Below are 19,934 nucleotides of genomic sequence, written 5' to 3'. Positions count from 1 at the left end.
CTGTTTAGGTTACAATCCTATACACACGTATTTGGGAGTGAGGCTCATTAAGCTCAATGAAACTTATTTTGAGTAGACATGCATAGGATTGCACTGTGTCTGATATGTGTACACATGTCCCATTGATGGCAGCAGGTGTACTGTTGGCTAAATCATACAAAATATACAAGATTTTAAAAATTCCTGCCCTCTTCTCAGCATGAAAGGATATATATTAGATCCCATTTTATATACAATTGCCATTCCAGAACATTCTGCATTCTCAGTACTGGTGATTGCCTGTTATGCTGTAACATATAGCAAAACACGAAGCTCTGTAGAATGACTAGTTCTTCTCATAATGAAGTTATGGCGAACTGTTATGTTGATACTCACCTTTGAAATTCTATTTTCATTTTTTTCAGGCAGAAAACCTTCTTCTCGATGGAGATATGAACATTAAAATTGCAGATTTTGGTTTTAGCAATGAATTTACTTTAGGCAACAAACTGGACACTTTTTGTGGAAGCCCCCCATATGCTGCCCCTGAACTTTTCCAAGGAAAGAAATATGATGGGCCAGAAGTGGATGTCTGGAGTCTCGGAGTCATTCTTTACACTCTAGTCAGTGGATCGTTGCCATTTGATGGTCAGAATTTAAAGGTACAGTTGAGATTTGAAATGACTAAATCTAGTCTTCAATTTTTCTGTCTCAATAGTAGATGTTCTTCTTTGTCTGGTTTTTCTAAAGGAACTGAGAGAACGGGTATTACGGGGGAAGTACCGGATACCATTCTATATGTCCACAGACTGTGAAAATCTACTGAAAAAACTACTTGTATTGAATCCAATCAAGAGAGGGAGCTTGGAAGTAAGTATTGTGATCTTCCCCCATTCCCCTCTCTTTTGTATTTCATTGGAATAACTCAAAACCTATAAGGAATAGACTATCCCTACATTTCTCCAAATATGTTACCATAGGCTGCTTCACTGTTTTGGTTTTTTAGTATCTTTTTTCTTGGTAAAATGGCTTTTTTATGGATCCTAGTACGTTGACGTTGTTAAATTAAAGCCTTTTTTTAAAAAACAACTTCCCATTGAAAGCTGTTTTTTTCTGGAGGAAATAAATACAAGTTGGTGTATATCATGTGTGATGATTAAACATGTAAGGTTTCATCCTGAGCTTATGGGACATAGTAGCCAGTTTTTGCAAATAATACCAATTTAAATGCAGGTTGGTTAGTTAGTTCTACCAATTGACAGTCTTTTGTGTGGGAATTTTGTAACATGTGCAGTAGACTTGTCAGGTGAGGTTCATTAAATTCATCATCGGATGACCCTGGATTCTAGTGATATGTGTCGGAGAGTAGGAGAGAGAGAGAAACTTCTGTTTATCCACTGTTTCTGTATATTATTTCACAATCCTAGATACCTCTATCATGTCCCCTCTTGCCTGCCTTTTTGAAAACTAAAGAGCCCCAAATGTGAAAACTTTTCCACACAAGAGAGTTGCTCCAGTCCTTTGGTCAGCAGTATGGCTGTAGTCAACGTGTGAAAAAAGAAGCTTTTTGATCAACCAAAACTGATGCTTCTGATTGGGCATATTTTTTTTAATTAACTCATTTTAATGCAAGAACTTAGGAAAGCTATAGGTAGCATGCACCTTCTTAGAATATCAATTTCCCCTTCTCTCTTTCGTAGAAGAGAATGCTTCTTCCAATATGGAGCTTGCTAGAAAAGTGTGTGCATTATCTTTATAAAAAAAGCTGTTTTCTGTAGTAATCCTTTTTACAGATGAAAATTTGGGAGGTTGTGATTAACTACAAATTTGTGTAATTGTTTGACTAAGATTTCTTTGATCTAGTGAAAGCTCTCATAATATACTTAGGCTTAGAATTTCAGTAACGTGATATAATAATGGTCTGACAAAATGAACAGCATATGATTAAACAGCTAAATTCGGGTTTAGAGCAAAGCACAAATAACAAAGATCATGTTAAACTGTCTGAAATATGAATTATAAAATATTCTCAGATATTTATTGTTATGCATACAAAGATACAATATCCTGTTTAGTGTCTCAAACTATGAAATGCTGGTGTTTTTTCTGTAGCCATGTAGTTGTATCACTCCTTTCCACAAAAAATGAAATGAATGCTAAGTTAATTGTGCTTCTGCTGAAAACAGTGTCCTTGTCCATTGTACTAATTTAACAGATAAAGCTAGTGCATTTAGTGTAAGAAAGGTTAATTGTTCTTCAAAAACCAATGATTCATAAGTAATCTTGTTTTTATAGTAAAGACAGCAGCTGAGTTTTAAAAGAAGCAGTTTCCATATGAGTACCTGGTTCCCATTTGCTATGATAGTTGATGAGCTGCATTTGAGAAAAAATATTTTGGTTATGTATTAATTCCAGCAAGTTGAAGCAGCCAGTCACCTAGGCCTCTGGGCTTTGCATCCATGGAAGATTTACTGCTTGTTAATGCCCAATAAAAGTACAGCAGATGATAAAATGGCTTGAGAAGTACAATGTGTATTAGTCATTGGTTGACCTTTCTTTCATCTTCATAGGTTTGCGTTTGCAGCTGAAGATGGTGTTCCACCAAATTAATCTCATATAATCACTTTCTGACATAGATCACTTGAGCACAAGCTGGGAGATATACCCCTGATCAGCTGTGACTCTGTACTGAATAATTCTGTGTCTGGTAGCTTGCCAGTGGAATGTGGGTATGAGTAATTTCTGCTTCACTGATGTGTAGCACTCATTGTTAGGCTCCTGTCTATATAGGATGGTGTAATTAGGATCACAGGAGGTCAACTCAAGGATGTTAATATTCACTTAACAAACTTCAAAATGGTTGAGTCCAAAGGATACTGCTGACTAAAAATGTAATACTAATGTTTAGGTCTCTGTAATTTTGCTGTATTTTGTAACAGCCTAGCACAGGCACAAAACTTGGCAGGAGAGCAGTGCACAGAATCTGAGAATGCCAGATTTAAGGGTGCTCAGATTTCAACAAGTTTCTTTCTTTTATAGGTTTAAATTGTGTGGCCAGTGTGTGGTGAGATCTCAGTGCACTGCTGACTTTTCACCAGTATTTATAAATAGGTTGTGTTCATTTTCATGTTTAAATAGTGTTTTCTACTGATAATCCTCCTGGATACAGTTTTGGGAACTTGGCCCTGTTATGCCCAGTAATGCTCTGTTAGTTCCCTCCTGCCCGGGTTAATACTGTCTCACTATTAACAGCCTTAGAAGAATTTTATGTTGCTGGTTCAAAAATGGGTTCTTGCCAGGACATTGTGTTCAAAGCAGAGTGCATCAATGCTATAGAAGAGAGGGACTGTCTCTGTCTTCCTGTGAAACACAGGGCAATTGTCTCAGGGGGTAAAAGGCCATTGCAGAATCACTGTTCAATAATTGTGTGAAGTGCTGTGTTGTATATGGGTATTGTGTCAGATAAATGATTCTATCTGAGCCTTTGTCTGATCTTCTTAAGATGTGATTTTGACTGGCATCTGCTCATCTAAAATAGCACTAGAATGTTAAGTTTCGTGTCCTAATGAAATTTAATACATTTAGTTATAGGCTTTATCAGTGTTTTGATGTTTGCACAGTAAAACTACCAGTATTTAGGACCATTTTGTAGCAATATGCAGTTTCTGCAGTGTTTCTTTCACTAGCAACCTTTGCCAAACTAAAGTTGAAGAGACAGCACTGTATGCTTAATTCATATGTTGCCTAAGGAGCATTAAGTTACCATGCACTTCGTATGCATTTTACCTTGTACATTTTAAGAGGAGAATTAAAGTACTCCTGAGGGATTTTTGAGAGCATAATATTTGAAAAGATTTCACACTTTGCTTTCTGTTAGGTCTGAATTCTTCAGCTGTGCACTTTTTCAGATGGACTTTGGAATACTGCTACATATGTGGTCAGACAGAACATGGGTTCATTATATTTAAATTGTCCAGATGTCATTCTTCTTTAAAAGGGCAAAAATATGTCTGGCTTTTCCTTGTGTTCCAAAACTCAAAACTATATTCTAATAGCAAAGGGTGAAATCCTTTTGATCTGTCTGATTTGTCCTCCAATGTAAGAGGAGAAGTTACTTTCTCTGGTTCCTCCTGCACTAGTAGTGTCCATGCTGTTTTGGAGGGTCTCTCAACCCTCTTGAACAGTGGACCACAGAGGGAAGGGGAAACTGGAGAAGAGCAATTCCTTTTCTTAAGCTATGAAACTCACTCCCAAATGAAGTTCCATATTTTTCGCTCCATAAGACCTCTCCTCTTAAAAAGTAAGGGGAAATGTCTGTGTGTCTTATGAAGCGAATGCTGCATAGAGGAGGGATGAGTAAGCGGCTCCTGTCCGCTTTGCTGCTTTAAAGCAAGCCACAGAGGAGGGAAGGAAGGGGAGCCATGGCTTCCGTCCGTCCCTCCTTTGCGGCTCACTTTAAAGCAGCAAAGGGGTGGCTCCCCTTCCTTCCCTCCTCCTTGGCTCACTTTAAAGCAACAAGGCGGACAGGGGCCACCCGCTTTGCTGCTTTAAATTTGCTGCTTTAAAGCGAGCCGCGGTGGGGGGACGGACAGGAGCCATGGCTCCCCTCCTTCCCTCCTCCATGGCTCGCTTTAAAGCAGCAAAGCAGACAGGAGCCACCTGCTTTGCTGCTTTAAATAGTTTAGTACAACATTTGATTCAGAATATTTTTGTGTGTGCTTTCCTCCTCTAAAAAACTAGGAGCGTCTTATGGTCAGGTGCATTTTATGGCGCGGAAAATACAGTAGTGATGGCCAAAAACTTTGATAGCCACAAATTTGTCAGATCCTATTTTAAAGCTATCTTGTCCCTTTGAATACTGGTTGCTGGGAAGAGCATGCTTACACTCAAGCCTTGGTTGCGGGCTACTCAGAGGAATCCCATTTAGCCACTGTGAGAACAGGATGCTGTACCATTGACCTGTTCCAGCAGGCCCTTCTTATGCTGTCTTGTTTAACCACCACTGGATTAAAAGCCATTCCAGAAGTAGAACAGCAGCATTCAAAGAATAAGATAAGCATTGAATTTCACCCATAATCTTGAACATGAAGTTTGATAAGGACACTTTTTTTGCTGTTGTAGAGAATCTATTATGGACATAGTTTTCAATAATGCTTCCTCAGAAACTTGAGCTAGGAGAGCATATGTTTTAAAGTACTCAAGCATTGCAAGCTGATGCCTTCTGTGCGACCCACTAAAACAAAATCCTGAAGCATAGACATTAGCCAAAAGCAGGAGAACAAAAGTGCTTCAGTGCTTCAAAGGGAAATTGGTCATGGGGCAGCGGGCGTGTGCACTCAAAGGTCGCAGTCTGCAAAACCTCTGAACAGCTCATCCGTAAGGTGTCGCAGCACTTCTGCTTTTTGCTTGGGTATGAAAGAACAATGGCTTGTTGTAAAAATCCTTTCGAAATAGAAGCTGAGAAGTGAAGCAGTTCCCAAAATAAGTCTTTCTTTCCTGTAGCTGAAATATCAGCAGCTTTCGCTCATTCATATGAATGTGAAGGAAAGGTAAATTGCAGGGGACAATTCTTTAAGGAAAATTAAGCTGTTATATAGGGACGCGGGTGGCGCTGTGGGTTAAACAGAGCCTAGGACTTGCCAATCAAAAGGTTGGCGGTTCGAATCCCCGCGACGGGGTGAGCTCCCGTTGTTCAGTCCCTGCTCCTGCCAACCTAGCAGTTCGAAAACACATCAAAGTGCAAGTAGATAAATAGGGACCGCTCCGGCAGGAAGGTAAACGGCGTTTCCATGCGCTGCTCTGGTTCGCCAGAAGTGGCTTAGTCATGCTGGCCACATGACCCGGAAGCTGTCTGCGGACAAACACCGGCTCCCTCGGCCTATAGAGCGAGATGAGCGTGCAACCCCAGAGTCGGCCACGACTGGACCTATGGTCAGGGTTCCTTAAGCCGTTATATATGTTTGGTCCTTTTATGGATTCAGCATGAAAGCCCAAAAACGTATGTTTATTATTAATTCAACATTTGTAGATACAGATAGAAGCTAATAAAGTAGTTCAACGTACTTTAGATGGTAGTGTAAGTCTTCCATATTGTTAATATTTTTATGGATAATTTTAAAATATATTTTCAGTTGAAAGAATTGACAACCTAAAATAGTCTTTAGGCTGCAAAAATGGTACTATTGACTTGTTTGAGGTGAATTAATCATGAGTATAGAAAGCTGTTTTGTTCCAAGTCAAACTGGGTCCATCTCATTCAGAAATGGCTACACGAACTGGCAGCTGTTTTCTGTGTAGAGATGCTGGAGAATGAACTGGGGATCTTCTGCTTGCAAAGCAACCACACTATCACTGGTCTTCCCCAAATTTATTTCTGTACATAATACATGGCTAATACTAACCCTTGGACCTGAGTTGTTCTTTGTTTTGTGCATTGGGGTTGAAGGGTCCAATTTAATTTTGGCAGTAAAAGTCATATGCCTTCAACCAAATTTGGATGGTACTCCAACTGTGGCTATTCTTGGAAAACAAGATTTGGCCATGGTTATCTGTGCTCTCCTAACATCTAGATTGGAGTATTATAATGTGTTTTTAAGAGGGCCTTTCTAAAGACTGTTTGGAAACTTCATTACTTTGGAACCCAGTGACAAATTTGTACTGATAGTAAGGAAAATATTTTTTCAGTATTCCAAGATCTTAACCCGGCTACCATTTTATTTCTAGGCACAAAAATCTTAAACCACTTAGGGCCAGGAGAACTTTCCCTATGTTTTGTTTTATTTGCAAAATTTAAAGCTCACCCGTCATGACATCATAATGATCCAAAGGCAGTTAGCATGTTAACAAAATATACAGACAACCATGGGAATATACGTTCATTAAAAATAATTATTAAAAAAAATGAATAGTAAAATACAGTAGTGCAAGAAAATATAAAACTCAACAAGTGGAAATCGCTGATTTACCCAGAATGCCTGGGAAAATAAGAAAGTGTTCATTTGACAGCACAAACACTGCAGAGCTTCCACCATCTGTGCTTACCAGCAGGGAAGTGAGAAGGTCCTTCCTCTCACCAGCTGATCACAGGGTATAGATAGGTTGGTTGGTATGGAAGAATGTGCTTCAACAAGTAACTGGGTCCTGTATTATCCTGTCCAACTATTAAAACTTCTGCAGGGTTGCTGCTCAAGAGTAAACCTTACCCCAGCGGTGAGATGGGAAGCATCAAAGTATAGAACCTTCTTGTTAATAGGGCCTCCTTTATCCATTTTACTCCCTGTCCATTTGTCCAGCACCCATTTTTATTTAACCAGCAGTTGAAGATGTCTTTTGCACACTGATTGGTCCCCACTGATTATTTTTCACTTATGCTTCAAAGCAGTTTTTATATTTTAAATAAATAAACATGCAGATTTCCCCACTAACTGGGTATTGATTTGGGAGTCGATAAAAAAAAAATCCAATGATTCAGTTTTGCTCTGTTTTCTAGCAAATAATGAAGGACCGATGGATGAATGTTGGTCATGAAGAGGAAGAATTAAAGCCATATACTGAGCCTGAACCAGATTTTAATGACACCAAAAGAATAGGTAAGAATAGGTTACCCCAATTGTTCCAATCTATAGCTGTATTGTATTCTCCCTAGTCTCCTAGTCCAGTTCTTCATCTCTTTCGCTGTGCACTGCAGATTCATGGTTAACAGTAGGGAAAAATGCTTGTCAATGTTTTGCTAATTCTGTGGATTAGTTTGCCATATACCCAAGGTTTTTTAATATAGTGAATGTTGAACAGTTCCGATATATCTTCCTGAATTAGCCTAGTCTCAGTTTACCTGTTTTTTTCACTGCCACGTCATTAGTTCCAGTTCACATGCTATGGTATGGAGGATCAACAACATCCAGGAAGCTCATAGTCTTATCCTCCTCTTCCTCTCACTTCCAGTAGGAAACAATGGTTTGCATTTGCCCTCCTAACCAGAATTGGGGATAAAACACACTTTATAAGAACTTTCAGTCATGGTTTGGTGGATTATTTAATCCATTGGTAATGAGAAACTATGTTTGGTGCTAAAAAGAAAATGAATTGAACCTGAATCTGCTAGCCCATGTCACATTCCTAATTATCTGGACCATGCTAGGAGGATTGGAATGTTTATGTAATCCAATCCCTCTCCCCTAAATCTCTTATTTCCTATCTTATGTAGATCTCAATTCTATACAGTGGTACCTTGGTTCTCATACTTAATCCATTCCGGGACTCCATTCGACTCCCGAAACCGTTCGAAAACCAAGGCGTGGCTTCCAGTTGCCTGCAGGAGCTTCCTGCACTCAAGCGGAAGCCACGTTGGACGTTCGGCTTCCAAAAAACGTTGACAAACTGGAACACTTACTTTGCGGTGTTTGGGAGCTGGTTTGTTCGGCAACTAAGCAGTTCAAGAACCAAGGTTTGACTGTATATGTTTAGGGTAGAGACTCTGTTGTCATTACATAAATGTTAACTAGTAGAGTGTAATGGAACATGGTAATGGAACTGGTCTGTCGGGTGAATTTTTATATTTTAGAGAAAACTTGTGAACAGTATTCTAGGTTCCTACTTTATTCTACTGTGATTACTTAAGTAGAAGTTTTGTGGATGAAAAAAAATCAGAAGTTGTCTAATGACACGTTTTAAATATGTCTTGTCAATAATAAAATTGAGCTGTCTTGTTTTTGATAGATATAATGGTCACTATGGGTTTTGCAAGAGATGAAATTCATGACTCTTTAGTAAACCAAAAATATGACGAAGTCATGGCTACTTATCTGCTCCTAGGCAGAAAACCACCTGAGGTAATTTATAGTTGCTTATATTTATTTATCTGCTAGTTTTGAAGTTGTTTTCTATAGGGATTGAACACAGTGCTGAGACATGCTTATTGGCAAGCCTTTGTACTCTTTGGGTTGCTGAGTCTATGGAGTTTATGCATCAATCATTTTTGCTGGCATGGACTCATAAGCATGCATTTCACGTATGTGTAGGGTCCCTGGAACGTGATCCCCACATACGTTGAATGTCACCTGAACTAAGAAAAGTGGGGGGGCCAGGTAGGGCCCACCACTGATTCTTCCATGCCTGTGGCAGTGGTCAGCAGGGACTGGGTAGAGCAAGGTTGATCCAAGACATTGGGCACACAAACATGACTCCACTGTGTTACTTATGCTGGTGCCTCTCCCACTGTATGCATGCCAACATAGGGCCAGTGTGGAAGCCCCTGTGCTCTGGGCTGGCATCATCCTTGTGCTGTTACAGATGCCAGCTAAATATATTTCTGTTTTGACAAGCCTACCCAGACACATGAACAAGTTGTGTATATCCATTTGTATATTTTGCTGAGGTAATCTATATGTTTGCAGCAATTCTGTATGCCTATAAAAATGAGCCAAACAGTTAATTATAAAACCAAATAAACCAGCAAAGCCATTCCATCCAAAAACAAATAATTGTTTTGCTTTGGAATTCTTTGATTAAGTGGTTCATAAAACCTACTAAACGGTAGTAATAATAATTGAGGTGGGGAGCATGATTAAGATGGTAGTGACAGCATTTGTCTGTGGTGCTGGTTTTGTCGCTTGTCTTCCTGTTCCAATCTGTGCTTTCTCCCCACCCACCCCTACACTCCATCTCTGCCAGTGAGCTTGAGGTTCCACCAAACACTTGGGTGTGGCCTGCCACGGTGGCATAGATTGACAACCTGTGAATTACAGCAACAATTGTCAACTGGGTCGAATCTTTCACAAATGTCAGTTAATTCTGGGACTGGTTATATCTGTATGATGCATAAATAAGGATTTTTATTTTAATAATAATAATAATAATTGTATACCACCCTATACCTGTAGATTTCAGGGGGGTTTACGACATAAAATCATGATAAGTGATTGTGTATCCTTACATCTGTTAGCATGTAGTTTGAGGAAATGTAGCTGCATCTTTCTTTCCCTTGATGCTTTTTCCCCTCCTTCTGTTACGAAAAAGTAGCCTTGGAGGAGGATGCCATAAAAAGTGGAAGGAGAGGCTGCCTCTCTGGCATTTACCCACTTAAAATTCTTCTGTCCATAATGAGGAAAGTGTCTTCTTCCTCTCTGCCAACTGCATTCCTGCTGCTAATGGCAAGCTCTGGGTTTGCTTTTCAGTGTAAAAAAGGAAAACGGAAAAAAGGGTTGGTGCCAAAGTGACCGCAGAGAGTGCCCAGTCTGCATCCCTGTGATAGCAAATGTTGCATTGAGTTTTGTGACATTGGAAATAACTCTTGTCTCAAAAATAGAGATGCAAATGGCTTTGCTTTCTAAATTGTCACTTATCCTTGTAGTTTGAGGGGAGCGAGTCCCTGTCCAGCAGTAACCTGAGTCAAAGATCTCGACCCAGCAGTGACCTCAACAACAGTTCTATGCAATCTCCTGCTCACCTGAAGGTCCAGCGGAGCATATCAGCCAATCAGAAGCAACGTCGCTTCAGTGAACATGGTGGGGATGGCATTCAACCAAGTAAAGTAGCAAAATACAATTTTAAGCTGTGTGCCATGTTTTCTGGGCTTAGCAGTGCCACCTCTTCATGCATTAGTTGTGCGCTGCTTCATATCACACCATGGTGCTTTTATCATGTGATCCTTCCATGGTAAATATAGTTTGGGTTAGTTGACAGATGTGTTAATTATCATTTGCATTTATTCTGGTGTCTGTAGCTATTTTAACTGTTTGCATAATGGAAACTGCTCTGTATTTGTCATCATTGCTTTGAATCTAAAACGTGAGCTTGGATATCTGCAGTGCAGTAATTTTTTCAAGAAAGGTTAATTAGAAGATATGGATGGGTTTATTTCCATAGAGAGAACAGCCATATGCCTGAATAAAATTGCAGACCATTGTCCACAGCCCAGAAGACTTTCCTGCATTTTGTATGGAAAGCAAACAATCTCTTAATCCTTTGTGCTTGTCGAACGTTGCTTTTCGGTAATGGATATGACTATTTGCTTCTGATATTCTGGGTTGTGACTTATGTACTGCAGTCTCAACAACACTGGACAAAAAAAAATTCTGATTTGCTTTAAACGATGGAGACAGTGTGCCAGTATAGAGAACCATGAATGATGTAGGGAGCTAGAAACTGGTGAACTGGGAGCAGGTGAACTGGGAGCAGCCAGAAACCCCTTCTCTCTTTACTTCCCTTCCATAGCTGACTGATGCTAAAAGGAATTCCTTAGTGAAGTGTATCACACACCGATCATCTGCCCAGTGGAGGGAGAAACGTTTGAATGGAATCCGGGCATCCTCTGCTTTACTCTTATCTAGCAGCTAAGACTTCCCAGCCATGTCATAACCTTTGGTTTGCACCAATGCCAGAACCAGCAACACCTTGCAATCTGAGTGAAGGTGCAAATGTGTGTCTTTCGTTTAAGGAAAGGCTGAGCTATGGAACTCTTTGCCACAAGGAAAACTGTGTGGCAAATAATTTAGCAATTTCTGAAAATGGGTTAGATATGATTAGATGTCATTCATTGCCAGCTGGTTATGCAAAACTCTGCCTCCATCTGCCTTGATTTTGCAACTGTATTTGATGGTAATGATTCCACTTTCGCTGGGAAATTGGTTGGTTGTAATTGACAAATTATTGTATTATGGATCCACAAATGAGGTGGCAGCCCACTGTATCATTGAAGGCTTCTGAACGGAAGCCAGTTGAGTAACCTTAAAGTATGCCTCTGTGTTGTTTTCAATGTGGATGGCATATTAGCAAATTAACGGGGAACAAATAGTAAATATTAAGCTTAAAGGTGTGTGAAATTATGCAATGAAGGCACTGATGACTCATTTGTATTCAGGCATGTTCTTTGCACAATATCTCAGTTTCGTAAAGTGGCACCAGCATCTTATTTGAATTAGTTCCTTGGATGTTATTTTTAGTACCAGCGCAGACTGATTGAAGGTGATACAGAGAGCACCACCTCATTGATGTTACCTTTGTTTGACAGTTGGCCCATCGATTCCTCCTGCTGTCTCGTATTCAAAAAGAGCTCAGGCAAACAGTGTGGAGAGTGAACACAAAGAGGAATGGGACAAAGATGTGTCACGTAAACTGAGCAGCACTACAGTGGGGTCCAAAGGTGAAATGGCCGCAAGTCCACTGGTGGGCCCTGAAAGGAAAAAAGCGACTACTATTCCAAGTGTAAGAAAGATCTTTGCTCACTGACGGGGTCAAATGTTTTCTGTACCACGATAACAGTTGTTGCTATTGTATTAACTACATGATTCTCTTCTGCAAATGGATTAAATGCTGGCATACACTAATAGAAATGGGCTCAGAAATCCAGTCCAGCATTTAAATACTTTTTTAAAAATCAGGAGTGGGGGTGAATAGTTGAGTGTGACAATTGGCTCCTGGGTTGCTGAAGGAAGGAACTTGCAGGTAATGTTGCACCCTGGCATTTTTCAGCTGGAGTGCCCGGTGGCTTGTTCCTTCACTGTGCTCATTGCCTCTCACTGCCCTGGTTGCTTGACTCTCCGAACTCATTGTCACCACTGCAGGCCTGCTTCTTCATTTTTTTAAAAAAACCACCCACTTATATAAAGAAACAGCAGCTTAACTGTTTAATATGTGAATGTTTGACTATCAAAATTGGTGTTCTTCCCTGTGAGGAAAGTTGATCCAAGGCAATTGGGAAATAATACTACAAGCTGTTTGCCAGGGGCTATACAAATTTGCATTTCCCTTCAGGACACTATATTCATTGTAGCTACTAGTTGGGCTCTGAAAGTTCCCAATGCTTGAAAACCTGTTCTTCTCAAATAATACCTAAGCATTTGAGTCTGTAACAGAGATCTCTTCTCTTGGTCTTGCTCACATACGCTTGACTCAGTATCACTAGATGATATTGCTCTTGTGCATAGTTCTCTATGGTCAGGGAAATAGGATGGATGAGAACAGAAACAATCTCATAGTTCATACACTCTGTTAAGCAGCCTCTTTGTAGTAGAGGTGAGAAAACAAGAATGGTTCTTGCTACCACCACAGCTACAGTGCATTGTGTGTGATACAGTTGTATGCATAGATGATGCACAGCTTCCTCCCGGTCCCCTTTTTTTAAATGAGGGAGAGAATTGTCTGTGCAAAAAAGTCACATTGCACACTACATTGTAGGCATGGTAGAAGTGCTTCCTCTTTCACACTTGCCCATCTGTTTATATAAGTCAGGCATAAGCAAACTTGGCCCTCGAGATGTTTTGGGACTATAACTCCCATGATCCCTAGCTAACAGGACCAGTGGTCAGGGGTGATGGGAGTTGTAGTCACAAAACATCTGGAGGGCCAAGTTTGCCTATGCCTGATCTAAGTTCATGGACCAGGTTTGTGCTTTGTGGCTTAAGGTCACAGTTCAAAGTGCACCTTGATTATTTTTAGAAGGCAATACCAGCTCAAAAGCATCAATATGCTCTCCAGATTCCCATGAACTGAAAATGCACTTTGAGGATTTTGCACAAGACCATTTTAAAAGGAGAAGATCTGGGTTGCTTATACTTTCTTGTTTTGTCTGCACACCTGCCCCCCCACCACCACCCCAAGAGAGCTGTTAAAGGTGGGGGGTACTACTTTTCATTTAAAATGCTGTTTTAACAAATCTTCAAACTGTTTTTGAATTAACGGGGCAGTAGAATAGCAATTTCAGGGCTCATCTGTGTGTGACAGCTGCTATGTTTTCTTCAGAAAAATGGATTGTGTCTCTAGCCTATTGTTTGCTAAAATTGTGGCACATCAGAATATTCTGTGTTATTATATTGTGTCTCTTAGCCTGTCTATTAGAACAGAAAATAAAGCAACATTTTTACCCGTCAACGTAAATTAGAAAATGCATGGCTAAATAACATGGGATGCCCAAATGCATCAAAGAATGTATACATACGCTAATGTGCTATATATTTAGGCATTCTTACTCTGTCATGTATTTTTAATAATAATTGTATTTCCCTGTCTTTTCTAGAATAATGTGTTTTCTGGGACTGGCATGACACGAAGAAATACTTATGTCTGTGAACGCTCTACAGATCGCTATTCTGCCATTCAGAATGGGAAAGACAACAGGTACTGAACCTGTTTTATGTGAAAATTAAGATTTCATGTTGCTCTGGTACTTAAAGGAACATTTCATGTACACGTTTAACATAGTTTCGCAAGCCTCGGAAACAGAAACTCAGCCTAAGCAGGCCTTGCAGCTAGAGAGGGAAAAGGAAGCCCCCAGAGTTTAGGGTATCGCTGACCAGCCTATAACAGTCTTCTACTATTAAATGCCTTCAGAAAAGTTGGATATGTTTAGACTTGGGCAGGCATCTATCTTGTTTAGGCTGCTGTGTTCTGGTCCCTGACCTGGATTGGCCAGAATGATAAGATGTCAAGCGAAATTCAGTAGAGTTGTAGCCTGTTTCATTCTTCCCTGTCAGCTGTCATTGTGCCCCTTTCTCCTGCCTCAGGCAAAACTGAATGAATTTTATTATTTCGGTCACAGACCAGTTCCAGCTCACATACAATATCAAGGAAGTCATAAAGCACGATAGGGGTACATTTGAATTTGCAATTAGGTATAACAGGGACAATACAGATATAGCAACAGTTAAAAAATATATAAATTAAAGCTTAGTCACTAACATATAACCTAAAATTATCATTTAAAACCTTAATCATTATGATGGCACAGCTTGATCCCTAAGTTTTATGGCAATTGCACGGAACTCAGGCAAAACTGTTTCTGAGGTTTTTAGACTTGTTAATTTTGCACATACCTAAAAATCTACATTGGTATCATGAAGGAGATGCTGGGAAGCAGCAACGAGAAAAATGATTGAATACTGAAATTATATAATTCCATTTGACCGTATTGTCCCTCTTGTTAAATAGTTGCTTTCTGTGCTCTTCCCGAGTTGATTATATTTGTATTGAAATACATGCTGTGGCTTGTTCTTCTCTCTGCACTTTGAAATTACTAGAGGATTCATTTAAAGTGCTACCAGTAGCCTTTTAATCAGATACAATGGTAGAGATAATTCATCAAGTCTAGCTATGCAGATGAGTACAAAACATTTACTGTGATTGATCAGGAAAGCCAGTTGCAGTTGCTTTTCTTTATTTATGCAAATTGATAGGGCTTGGTGAGAGATTAATTACTTTTTATTGAGGCATTCTGTGCTATTTTGATGAGTGGCCAAAAGTTCAAAATTCTTTTGCTGCCACCTATTTTCCCTTGAATATCGATAAATACTATTAATTTCTATTTTCTTCTGCATTTGTTCCCAGCAAGTACAGAAAGGGTAGCACCAGTGAGCAAGTTCCTTTCATATGTTTTAATTTGGGTTAGGATTCCTAAAAGTGTCTGTCCGTTACCTGAATGGAGCCAAGGAAAAGCAATCTTAAGACATTTTTCAGTAGAAGCTGTTGTTGACCATGTCTTGGCTAAATCAGTTTTTTCTTAAGTATCCAACAGTAGTTCAAAGGTTCCACATGCAACTACTTTACTAGACCATTTTATCTCAAGATATTCCTTTTCCTGCTTTCGTTTTTATGATGAAAGCCTAACAGAAATGTCTGCAAGCAGTACCTCCTCTACTGGCTCCGCTGTCTCTTCGGCAATATCAGCACGACCTCGACACCAGAAGTCCATGTCTGCCTCTGGCCACCCTATAAAAGTTACACTCCCAACTATCAAAGATGGCACTGAAGCTTATCGACCAAGGTATTTTTCAATATGTAGCATTTGTGTGGTACTTTGCATGGTCAGGTGTTCTACAAATGTGCATAACATAGGTGTTTAGGCACAACATCAGTAGTGCTAGGCTCTGCCAATCTACTGTATATTGTGATACTGAAGCCTTTAGCATCAATCAGTTGAGCTTACGTGATGGTGTTGGAATATTCACAAACATTCTGACTGCTTTGGTGAACGAAACTATGATCGTTCTAGCTCACCAGAAGCCAGCATTGTGCCCTCCCCACCTCGTGTGGACTGCTACTCATGTTCCTTGACAAATGATCATGCCTGACTTAGGTTGATATGAGTTGTAGCCTACAACATCTGGCTGTCGGTGTGGGTGAAGGGCAAATTGACAGTTTGTCTGGGGTTGATGGTTCATAGTTGCCCAAGAGACAGGAGTAACTTTCTAAAATCAGACTGAAAAATGGCCCTGTGAGGCAGGTAAGTGAAGAAGCAGGAAGTCAGAGGCAAGGCAGCTGAAGTAAGGATGCAAAGGAGCCCTTGAGAAACAAGAAACTAAGGAATGGGTAGACGAAAGAAAGGTGCTTATTGCATTTTGTCTCATCCTTTCTGCAAGGAGCTCAGGAGTCCCCCACTCCCAGTTTTAGGACAACAGCAATACATTGAGTTCTTTCCACATTTTATCCTTCCAACAGTCCCTTGAGATAGATCAAGCTGTGAGATAGTGACCGGTCCTAGATCCTCTTAAAGGCTGAGTGGGAACTTGAACTTGGGTCTCCCAAGTCTTTGTCTAAGCTCTAACCCAGGCTTCCTCAAACTCAGCCCTCCAGATTTTTTGAGACTACAATTCCCATCATCCCTGACCACTGGTCCTGCTAGCTAGGGACCATGGGAGTTGTAGGCCAAAAACATATGGAGGGGCAAGTTTGAGGAAGCCTGCTCTAACCACTAAATAAGACTTTGGAGGTAGGAATTGTATTTTCTAGATCTAGCCCCAAATCCTATCCATCTCATGCATATAAAACCAACACTCGTGTGTGTGTGTGTGTGTGTGTGTTTAAGAGCACCACTTTATCATGACAAAAATTTTACTCACCAATATCAAATACCACTAAACCCTTTTCTCTTCTTGCTTTTTCTTCTACTTCCATTTGAGCTCTTCCCATTGGAATGAAAAATCCCATGTAACCTCTGAAATAGCAGCAAGACCTGGTATATCTGTTGTAGAGGATGCATTTTCTCTTTCCCAAGCTTTTACTCTTTCTACAGGCTATTTTGAATTAAAATAATCTACTGTTCTTCATCTCTTTAGAGACTTTTTGTACATAAAAACATATGGCTCATGTTATCCCAAGATAGTGCATGTTGAGATGTGCTAGTCATATTGAAGGTTTCTCATGACTTGGCTCTTTCTATCTCCCTTGCTTTTCAAACGTACTTCTGGCTTTCCAGCAGTGCAACTCAAAGGGCACCTGCTGCTTCCCCATCCGCTCACAGTATTAGTACTAGCACTCCAGACCGAACCCGTTTTCCTCGAGGGAGTTCGAGCCGAAGCACTTTCCATGGGGAGCAGCTACGGGAGCGGCGCAACGCCACTTACAATGGGCCACCTGCCTCACCGTCACACGAAACAGGCACGTTTGCTCAAACTAGAAGGGGGACGTCAACTGGCATTATAAGCAAAATAACTTCCAAATTTGTCCGCAGGTTAGTACCCTCCGTCATTTCCATTTCCAGGTAACATGAAAGGTGCAATGGGATGTTACATTGTTAGAAGCAAGCCTTGTAAGTGCCTGGATGAGCAACTGCTTGGAACCCCCTCATTTAAGCCAGTGTAAAATCAAATTATAGGATACAGTAATGATGACAGCTTTCTGTATTCATGTCATTTTTTAAAAAATCAAAAACTTCCTGAATAAATTTTACTGTTCAAATCCAATAGGTATGAAAAACTTGGTTCTTTGGCTAGTGTCCCTGAAAACATTGATAAGCATCCTAGCGCTTAAAGGCTGGTTCTAATGTCACTAATTTCATACGTGGGTTTTCACTTGTGTGGAAAAAATGGTATGTGCACCATCATGTGCAGTGAGCATCATTTTTGGCATGTGGACACTTTAACATAAGAAGAGCCCTGTTTGACCAGACCAAAGACCCACCTAGTCTCACAGCCCACAAGTAGGACACAACTTCAACAGCACACTCTCCATTTGGGTTCCCTCACAACTAGTATTTAGAAACATACCGCCTCTAATGCTCTCATGACTAGTGGCTATTGATAGCTTTTTCCTCCACAAATCTGTCTAATTCCCTTTAAAAGCTGTCCAAGTTGATGGCCGTTTACCGCATCTTCAACTTGCAAACTCCTACGTTTGCTTATGTGCTATGTGAGGACGTGCTTTCTTTTGTCTCTCCTGGGTCTTCCAACATTCCACTACATTGACTGACTCTGGGTTCCAGTATTATAAGAGAGAGAGAGAAAAAAAAAACCTCTTTCCCTATCTATCATGTCCCGCCTCACTCAACTTCTTTTCTAAACTAGAAAGTTGCAAAAGTTGCAACCTTTCTCTTGGGATGTTTTACAGCCTCATCATAAATTTGATTGCCTTTTTCTGAACCTTTTGCAACTCTGCAATATAATAATAATAATAATAATAATAATAATAATAATAATAATAATATATATTATTTGTACCCCACCCATCTGGCTGGGTTTCCCCAGCCACTCTGGGCGGCTTCCACAAAGACCAAAAATACACTAATATGTCATACATTTAAAAATTGCCTGAACATGAATGAATGGGTGAATATCCTTCATGACATGCTGTGACTGAATTCTGAGAACATGCTGCAATTCTGGATTTCTCACTATGCACAAACGTAGCAAGATACACATGTGCTCTCTCTTTAATGTGACAATTTCCTACAGGGAAAGGGTGTAGGAAATTCATATTGCCTGGAGCAGCCCCAAGTATTTTTATTTTTTTTAAAAAACTAATTACCCCAATCATCTTGACCCATTCAACACCGTTTGTTTTGACGGTATCCATCTGCTGTTAGAACTAAAGATATTACTGATTTCAAAAGGACTCTAGTTTAACAGTTAAACATTTATTGATATTATAATCCAAAAACACAGCCTAACGTGTAACCTGTTGGGGGTACATTGGGGCCCATAATGTTAACTTAAAACAATTAGCTAGCATCTTAAGTTTAATTGTCATTTTGAAATGGCATTTTCTGAATCCAGAGCCCCATAACTTGCTTTAAAATTGTGTATGGTAATGGTGAGGTTCACTAAATTCAGTAGGAGTTTTGCTAGTCACTTTGTTGCCCTGTGAACCTTATCAGTGGCATTTGAGAATAAGGCAGTTTCCAGTTCTGAAATTCTTTCCATGATTCTGCTAAATAGAGAACTCACTTGACAGCTCATCATATTTCAAACATTGTGACGCCACATGTGCAGATACTTGGAAAAAGTCATGTCATCTTTATGTTCTTTAACAGCTGCATCTAATTTTAAGTTATGTTCACAGCTTGCATTAATATTGTCCCTTTTTAATTGAATATATTTAGAAATACATTTCACTTACAACTTAAAGTGTTCAGTAGTGTACAAATATGTGCTGGAATCAGAAGTACTTTTTTAAAAAAATGCTGTAATAAAGCATATTTTATAAACGTGCAATCTAGCATATGACTGATACCTTAGAAAGAATTGTTTGCTGCTTGTTCTCAAAGTGTTCTGGTGAGTTTATGGAATGTTCTGTGTAGATCAGCCCTGCACAATTTGTGACCCACCAAGCTGAAAGCAGCCCACAAGAAGCATGATAAAACCCTCTTTTTAGTGCCTGCCTGGGATTGCAAAAGATGATAGTTGTAAAAAATGATTTGCTAAGACTTCTATTTCCTGACTTAGAAATACAGGGTTTACTGGTTCAAAATGGTCCTGTCAAATTCAAGGTGAGAATTATGTATACATATACTAGTTCTTCTCCAGCTTGGATTTTAAGCGGTGCTGGAGAAGAACTGTCTTCCTTGCACTCTACTTAAACCGGCTGTTTTTCTATGCTGGTCAGCAGCAGCAAGCAGAAGGGAGCCTGGCAAGCTGGTATACAGTGAGCCAAGCACAAATAGCCTGTGGGATGTGCAGTTTTCCAATAGGCCTGTTGACTTTGCAGTGGGGAGGGGAATGGTGTGAAAGCTCATGGGGTTTTGTAAAGTC

General features: G+C 39.9%; 1 protein-coding gene across 5 annotated transcripts in view; it reads left to right on the top strand.

The window, feature by feature from the left end:
* MARK1 (microtubule affinity regulating kinase 1) overlaps positions 1–19,934 on the top strand; it is a 72,531-nt gene that overhangs the window by 46,499 nt on the left and 6,098 nt on the right. For 3 of the 5 annotated variants that reach the window (XM_081857792.1, XM_081857790.1, XM_081857793.1), the window contains 9 exons: positions 405–641; positions 730–849; positions 7,469–7,568; positions 8,695–8,807; positions 10,328–10,502; positions 11,987–12,180; positions 13,991–14,091; positions 15,572–15,733; positions 17,165–17,419. In XM_081857792.1, the coding sequence (XP_081713918.1) occupies positions 405–641; positions 730–849; positions 7,469–7,568; positions 8,695–8,807; positions 10,328–10,502; positions 11,987–12,180; positions 13,991–14,091; positions 15,572–15,733; positions 17,165–17,419 (1,457 nt within the window). The remainder of the gene's footprint in view (positions 1–404; positions 642–729; positions 850–7,468; positions 7,569–8,694; positions 8,808–10,327; positions 10,503–11,986; positions 12,181–13,990; positions 14,092–15,571; positions 15,734–17,164; positions 17,420–19,934) is intronic. The other 2 variants (XM_081857794.1, XM_081857791.1) reach the window with 1 other exon arrangement.

Source organism: Podarcis erhardii, assembly GCF_964252035.2.
Source record: "Podarcis erhardii genome assembly, chromosome: 3".
NCBI classification, from domain to species: Eukaryota; Metazoa; Chordata; class Lepidosauria; order Squamata; family Lacertidae; genus Podarcis; species Podarcis erhardii.
This window is presented reverse-complemented; position numbering and strand designations above follow the sequence as displayed.